The 7,855-nt window shown below is 40.7% G+C and overlaps 1 protein-coding gene across 5 annotated transcripts in view; it reads left to right on the top strand.

The window, feature by feature from the left end:
- Window positions 1-239: 239 nt before the first annotated feature.
- The window catches only part of mapk8ip1b (mitogen-activated protein kinase 8 interacting protein 1b), a 55,841-nt gene continuing 48,225 nt past the window's right edge, over window positions 240-7,855 (top strand). For 3 of the 5 annotated variants that reach the window (XR_010913585.1, XM_067495605.1, XM_067495604.1), the window contains exon 1: window positions 240-396. Coding sequence is in view for 4 of the 5 variants with exons in the window: in XM_067495605.1 (XP_067351706.1) it covers window positions 320-396 (77 nt within the window). In the remaining variant the exon portion in view is untranslated. Of the gene's footprint in view, window positions 397-4,592; window positions 4,782-7,855 lie in introns of those variants that run through there. The other 2 variants (XM_067495606.1, XM_067495608.1) reach the window with 2 other exon arrangements.

The raw sequence follows: 7,855 nt of genomic DNA, 5'->3' as shown, positions 1-7,855 counted from the left end.
ACACAAGGATGTGGTTCAGATCCTAAAAATGCTGGATCTGCAGGATCTAAGGTAGCCTGCATTTTGTGTACTGGGTATTTTTAACCTAAATCACGGACCTAAACATAACATGCTGTCAGCAACTTTTTATGTTTTAGGTTTAGTTTTAGGTTTAAGTTTAAATGTTATAGTTCATTTGAATCATTTCTGCACAATTCATATGAATCGCCATTTTTCCCACGGTCCCCAAAGGCACCACCATATCGCAGCATTGCCGGAGCTCTCAGGTGTCTCTCTGGCGGCTGCACAGCGGAGCCAATGGAGGAATGAGCGGGGCGGCATGGCGGACAGAGAGAAGAGGAAAAGCATCCCGCCGTCTGGCCGCAACATCCAGGTGACATCCCCGGCCAGCTTCAGGTAAGAAGCCCGATGGAGGGAGTACGGGGCTGTGGTAGCGCAAAATAAGCGACGAGGCAGCGCCTCGTCTCGAGCTGAAGGTGCTGATGTTGGCTGCTCGGAGCCGCCGCAGCTGCCTTTGGCTCGGCTCAGATTTGCGGGCTGAAGTCGTAATGTGTTGCTGAGTTGCTTGTTTTGTATCTGGGCGTGTCTGCTGCCCGAGGGCCGAGAGGAGAACCGTACCATAGAGATGTCCCTGACTTTTTTTTGGCAATGTGCTCTAAGCAGAACTCTGTGTAACACATGACTGTTAAGCTGTTACAATAAGGAGTTTATATTGCCCTCAGTGGCTGCTTTATGCCCCTCCCCCCCCCATTACATCAGTGGAAGGATTTATTGCAGGACTGGTTTCTTTCTATAATCTCATTAGGAGCCTGATTTGTTTTTTATATAGTTACCGATTGTTTGCGGCGCACATATGAACAGTGGTCCATCCACTAGCTACAGTAAATCGATTACAGCATATTAGTGTGCTATCAGTATAAAGGGCAGTTACATAAATACTGTATGCGCGGGAGTCATCAGTGAGTTTACAGCATTTTGATCAGGGAATGGGAACTTGTCTCATAAATGGGTGGTTTTCTTTATAATTTAGTGGTTATGCAGTTGGTAATCTGGATACATCATTCATCAGTAACTTTACACTGAGTTAGCTGGATGCACATTTTACTTTATAATATTTCCAGATGAGTTGCTTAACAACCTGACTGGTAGGTTAGTTATTGACGACTGCTGCACAGCTGTTGATCACTGAACTTGATCACTAAGAGCTAATTCAACAGATTTGATCAACATGTTAGAGAGATGAGGAGGGTGAGGCGTTATCTGCAGCTCAGTAGCTCTCTCACAGTAACACACATATACACTGTACATGGACAGAGACCCTTACAATGTTGCCTGAGGAGAAGCTGTGATTCTTCAGTGCCATGACTTAGTGGATGGTGGCCTGAGATCAATACTTCCCAGCGTGACAGCAACAACCACCCACCCCCAGGCTCAGTCTGCTCCTGTCTCATTAGCTGAGCTGCAAACATGCTTTCACACAACCATATTTCTTCGAAGTGTCACCACAGACGCATCAGCGCTGCTCCCGCCGTGTTTGACATACCTGACAGATTTATAAATAAAATCAAAATGAGTCTAACGGTAAAACAGAACCAAAATCAAACTGTCAAGGGAAAAGCAACGGATAGAAGAAATACAGGAGCAAGAGTACAATAAATTAAAGACACAATTAAAATCTGAATGTAATTGTTGTATTATCAACAGAGTTCAAATCACAAGAAACCAAACAGTGGAGCTACAGTAGAGCTACTTATAGTAATCAGTCATTTAGGTTAAGGATTAGCTGTAAGTCAAACTCTTAATTAACTTATGAGAGTGAGTGTGTAGGTTACATGGAGAGAAAACAGTTTGGCCCTTCAAAAAAACTTTTTAGCATAAAACACAGTGGCTGCCAACAAACTAGAAGGATGACAGACTACAAGCTACAAAGGCATTTTTCTAACTTTAAACCAGGAGTAATGATACCTCAACATGTCCCCTGCCTTCACATATCATAGGAGACAGTCTGGTATTTCAGAGTTGAAGTTAGGAAGAGAAAGATAGATAGAGAAAGTCAGATAACCCACAACCTTGGGGTTGGCCCAGTCCCAGAGAGACCATATGTTGGCATGTTTTCCTCCATCACACTGTGGTCAAATCCTCCAAAACCTCTCTCACCAACCTGCTGCTGTCAGACAGCAGATAGTCGATCTGCTGCCGTCTGTGCAGCTCTTTGTGTTGAGATATTCAGTGAGACACAGCTGAGAGCAGCTCGCACTCAAATCAATATGCAGCATACAGTTTTTCAGCTTTTTAAATTTCACCCCATTTTCAAGGTCTCAGCTGGGAGATGTCAAACAGTCATATAAGTTTGCCAAACAACAAATATATTTTACAGAAATACTGTGTTTTAGTTAAATCAAAAGGAAAGATTATATTACATTTCAAGCAAACCCTGATGATTTCCCAAGGTTGGAATCTCTAATGTTGTCACCCAAACAAGCTCCACATTGAATTAATTATAAATATGATTTCCAGCAATGATTGGGTGTACAGCTTTAAAAACACTGGCATAATGATAGCACAGTCACATAAATATGTTTGAATATTAAACAATTGGATCACGTTACACTAACTTAAAAGCTAAGCTGGCTCCTATTTTCACTGGAGCTGATATCTGAAATCATATATTCACTGAACTGTACCTTTAAACGTTCCTGCATTGGTTATCTGTGGCACAAGGGGGCGCAGCAGGAGATTCTCTCACAGTATTGTGTATTTGTGTATCCATGTTCATGCATGGATGCAGCCCAAGAATATTTCCCTTCTGTGCTTTGGTGCATTGTGGGAAATAAGTCACCATTGAACTAGAGAGCCATCTTATGGCTCCAGACAGACAGACACACACACACACACTATCTGTGAGTGAACCGATAACTCACAACAAGAGATCACTGAATCCGCAAAATAAATTAGTCGATTATTCCATTAGTCATTAGACAGAAAAACTACCAGCTACTATTATTATTATTTTTTGTTTGTTTGTTTTTTTGAGTATTCACTACAGGTAGAGGTCTTTATTGTGTCGGTTTGTTGGAGGTATGAAGTTTTCCTGTACCTAGACCCCTGCAACGTGACTGTCGTCTGGTTTTCATACCAGTTGTCATAGCAGTTGATGCAGTAAACATTAAACTGATTTCACAATCCTTCCCCGACCTTAGCTAATTTGTTGTTTTCATAACTAGAGGTCATAACTTGCAAGTCATAACTTGGTCTAAGTCATAACTTGCAAGATGCAAACTGCAAACATATTTTGAAATGTACAGATAACTGAAGCGTCACAGTAAAGTAAAGTGTCTATAATCTCTCCTTCCCTTTTTCACCCATGCCTGTTTTTCTGTCTTTCATCTTTTTTACTGCAGCTTCCAAACTGACATTACTCTGCTTGACGAGATCTGCTGTGGCAGATGGATTCACAGGGTGTGGGGTATGAAAGGGATGTGAGAAGTTACACAGATTTTGAGACGTCGGTTTCTCTGATTCATCGCATCTGTCTTTCATTGACATTTTCATTTAATTTCATTTGATCTTATTTTATTTCAGGGTCTTAAATTTTAGTTTTTCGCTTCTCTCAGAGAAAGAGAGAGAGACAGAGAGACAGAGAGAGAGAGAGAGAGAACGAGAACTTAAATGGATTTGAATTGCTTCTACAGCTGAGAGACTGGACAGTAATTGCTCTGTGCACACACACACACACACACACACACACACACACACACAAACACACACACACACAGAGTCATTATTTACTGCTGTCACTCAAATCTGCTGAAAAGACACAATCCATCTGACAGCATCTCGTTCTCATTCTATCTCTCTTTCTCTCTTTTTTTCAAAAAGAGGATGACATTAACAGAGCTGTGATAATAATAGTAACTGCCATTCTTCCAACACATAAAAATTGTAAATAAGTTTGATGAGAGGAGAGTTCACCTAAATATTTTAAAACATAACTACAGTGTGGGATAATAATACTGTATCCTGATTAGTGAACCTTTATACAAATTACATTGTCGTAAGCCTTCAATAAATATAATAACCTGATCTGGATAAATTGTGGTCTGGTTTATACAATTTCTGGCAAGCTGACTGCTTGTCACTCTTCCTTTTCAAACCAATGTGTTTGTTGTGTTGCCTGAACTCAGTTTCTTTGTGAGAGTACAATAACTGATGAAGATGATGGCCATATAGGATGAATGGAGAGAAAGTAAAATAGTGGAAGAAACGGAAAATTAGGAGTCTTACATGATCGATGGGTTTTGAATAATTGAGCATCACAGTGTTTTGCAGAGAGAGACAGAGAGAGAGAGGGGAAGAGGGATAGGAGGGGCTTGTGTTGATGGTTTCTCCTGTTTGAGCTTATTGTGGCATTGGACGTTCTGCTAACACCGGCAGTTTCCAGCAGAGGCATAGTAAATCTGATGCACACAGAACCGTGTAAACATCAGAGAGAGACAGAGGGGGAGTAGATTATATAACACTCTTCTCTTCTCTGGCAGCTTCAGCTCCACGCTTTGAATAATTCCCCCCTCTACTCTGAATGAGCAACACCTCCTCCCTCTCCTCCAGCTCTCTTCTTCCTCGCTCCTCTTTCTCTCTACCGCCCTCCAGCCTTCACTTCCTAACCCCCTTGCTTCTTCTCCTCTTCCTGTCCTCTCCGCTGTTGATGCCCTCCTCACTTACAGAATGGACTCAGGAAGGGAAGGAGGAGAGGGATGGATGGAGGACCAGTGGGAGAAATGGTAGGGAATCTCTGACATTCAGCAGTGTGTGCATTTCTTACTGGCATGCAGCAACATGGCTGTGTGACCTTGTGTGTGTAACTGCTAACATGCCTTGTTATTTTTATGTGTGAGCTCCGTGCATCTCAAAGCTCATGGTATGCATGCCCTTGAAGGAGAGCAGATGCATATGTCAGTGTTTATGTTTGTGGTAGAGCGTTCAGCAGAGGTGGTTAAATCCACAGAAGAGAACACATATCACACTTTATGTTGATGTGTATGTATATCAGGAAAGCAGTGTTGGTGTAGAATAAGCGCTGCGTCTTCAGAAATTGTTTTATCTGGATGAGGTGAATTGGACGGGACAGTCCTGATCCTTGTCCCGTCCTTGCAGGAGGGCGAAGCTAATGAACGACGCGCTAGCATGCAACCTTGTAATCTCTCACTGGGAGTATTTGTAAAATGTGTATTGGCAAGAGAAGTAGAGAAAAGATGCAGGGAATTATATACATGCATCTGCTGTGATGACTAAACATGCACTGCATGGTGTGTTAGGTGACTGAATCAGCTTAAAACAGATAATGCCCTACGAGTTTATAACTTAGCAATAGATGTGAAAGTGTAAAATATTATGTAAAATCTAATATAATAGTAGAAGCAGTCCTCTGAGCTGTCTTCATCACAGGATGACCTATTTCCACCATCAACACAACATGAGTCTGCGGGGTCATAAAATCTTGGTTGAAAAACTGGATTAACTAATCTTCTTTTCAGTGAATACTGGTTACAAAAAACCCTTATGACCAAAACTTGAAGCAAGTAATATAAGGTAAATACAACACTATATCGAGTCATAAGTGGATTCAGATAAAGACTAATGAGCTGGCAGAGCCCATTATGGCCTGGGAGGGAGAGTGTGCAGTTGTTTAACACGAGCAAACACTGTAGGCTTAGCAGACAAAACTGAGCCAGTGGGCCATCCTGGCTCTGTTGTGTCCTGAGTCCTGTTGTGAATTATATTATTGGAACAGATTATTAGTGGGAGAGCTGTAAGCACAGCTCTCACACTATTGAGATCCTTTTCTTTATTATTAGTGTACTATTGTTGTTTCCAGTATTTAATTTTATTATTATTATTATTATTATTATTATTATTACGGATTCTTCCGTACGTTTTTCGGCGTGCTGTAAGTCCTGAATGCTAAAAATTGCAAACATGGTTCCAACTGTAATATGTTAAGCATGGTTGGGAGAGGTGTGCTCACTACCCTGTGTGCTGATAGCTAATGTACTGTAATTATTATGAATATTAATATGAATTTTTTTTTGAATGGAAAGTCTATGGAAGTGATGTTTAAACTGCAATATCTCTAAAACTACACATGGTAGCATGATGCAGCTTTGTGGGATGCTGTCCCATGATGAAGTGCTTCACATGTTACAGCGTGGGCTCTATAGCGCCACCGTGTGGTCAGATATCAACATGTTTATGTGCGTTTTTTGACATGCTACTAGTCCTACACGCTTACAGCTAGAAACATGGTTCCAACTGTAATATGTTAAGTACAGTTAGGAGAGTTCATGTATTACTCTGTGGGCTGACAGCTGATGTACAATAATTGTTATGAATATTTGTATGATTTGTTTTTTGAATTGCCGTCTATGAGAGCAATCTTAATACTGCAATATCTCAAAAACTACACATGGTAGCATGATGCAGCTTTGTGTAGTGCTGTCCCATGATGAAGTGCTTCACATGTTACAGTATTGGCTCTCTAGCGCCACCGTGTGGTCAGTTATTTAACTCGTTTTTTAACTCAAAAAAAAATTTTTTTTCTTTCTGATTTCACTTCTATATTGTACAGGGCCTTTAGTACTACCACGTGCACCACCTGGCGGCCGTTCGCGGTACTGCAACTGTTTCGATCTTTTTTTTTTAAGCTAATGCAATGACTGACTTGAATGAAACTTTACAAATATGTGCAGGACACTGCCCTAAACACGCGTGTTAAACGTTTCTCCACTGTGGGGTGCTATTGTGGGTGTTTTTTTTTTTTTTTGGTATTTTATCCTCAGAACTTCATTAGTGTTGAGAGGGCAAGATGGCAACAGTTGATTTCTTTGGACAGGCTGCCATCTGCTGGACAGTTGGTGAATAGCAATTGAAAACTTCTTCATTGTTTCATGTGCTTTCACTAGTTGTTCAATATTCTAAAAAACTACACATGCTACAGTGTTGCCTGTCGCTTCTACAACGTTCAGAGCTGCAGATTCGGCGATGACTGCAGCAGGTGCAGCGGCTGGCTTTCAGCAATCACACGCATTTTCTGCAGGAAATGCCCATTCTAGTTATTATTATTATTATTAGTGTGATTGCTGAAAGCAATCACACTATTGTTGTTTCCAGTATTTAATTTTATTAGTGTGATTGCTGAAAGCAATCACACTATTGTTGTTTCCAGTATTTAATTTTATTATTATTATTATTATTATTATTATTATTATTCCGTATTCTTCCGCCCGTTTTTCGGCGTGCTGTAAGTCCTGAATGCTAAAAGCTGCAAACATGGTTCCAACTGTAATATGTTAAGCATGGTTGGGAGAGGTGTGCTCACTACCCTATGTGCTGTCAGCTAATGTACTGTAATTATTATGAATATTAATATGATATTTTTTTTGAATGGAAAGTCTATGGGAGTGATGTTTAAACTGCAATATCTCAAAAACTACACATGGTAGCATGATGCAGCTTTGTGGGATGCTGTCCCATGATGAAGTGCTTCACATGTTACAGCGTGGGCTCTATAGCGCCACCGTGTGGTCAGATATCAGCCTGTATATGTTAGTTGTTTTGACATGCTACTAGTCCTACACGCTTACAGCTAGAAACATGGTTCCAACTGTAATATGTTAAGTACAGTTAGGAGAGTAGATGTATTACTCTGTGGGCTGACAGCTGATGTACAATAATTGTTATGAATATTTGTATGATTTTTATTTTGCATTGCCGTCTATGAGAGCAATCTTCACACGGCTATATCTCGGAAACTATGCGTGATATTGTTATGAAACTTTGACCCATGATGCCCCATGAT

The sequence above is a fragment of the Channa argus genome, chromosome 2, assembly GCF_033026475.1.
Source record: "Channa argus isolate prfri chromosome 2, Channa argus male v1.0, whole genome shotgun sequence".
Classification (NCBI taxonomy): Eukaryota; Metazoa; Chordata; class Actinopteri; order Anabantiformes; family Channidae; genus Channa; species Channa argus.
The sequence above is the reverse complement of the archived record's forward strand: the minus strand, read 5'-3'. Positions and strand labels throughout refer to the sequence as shown.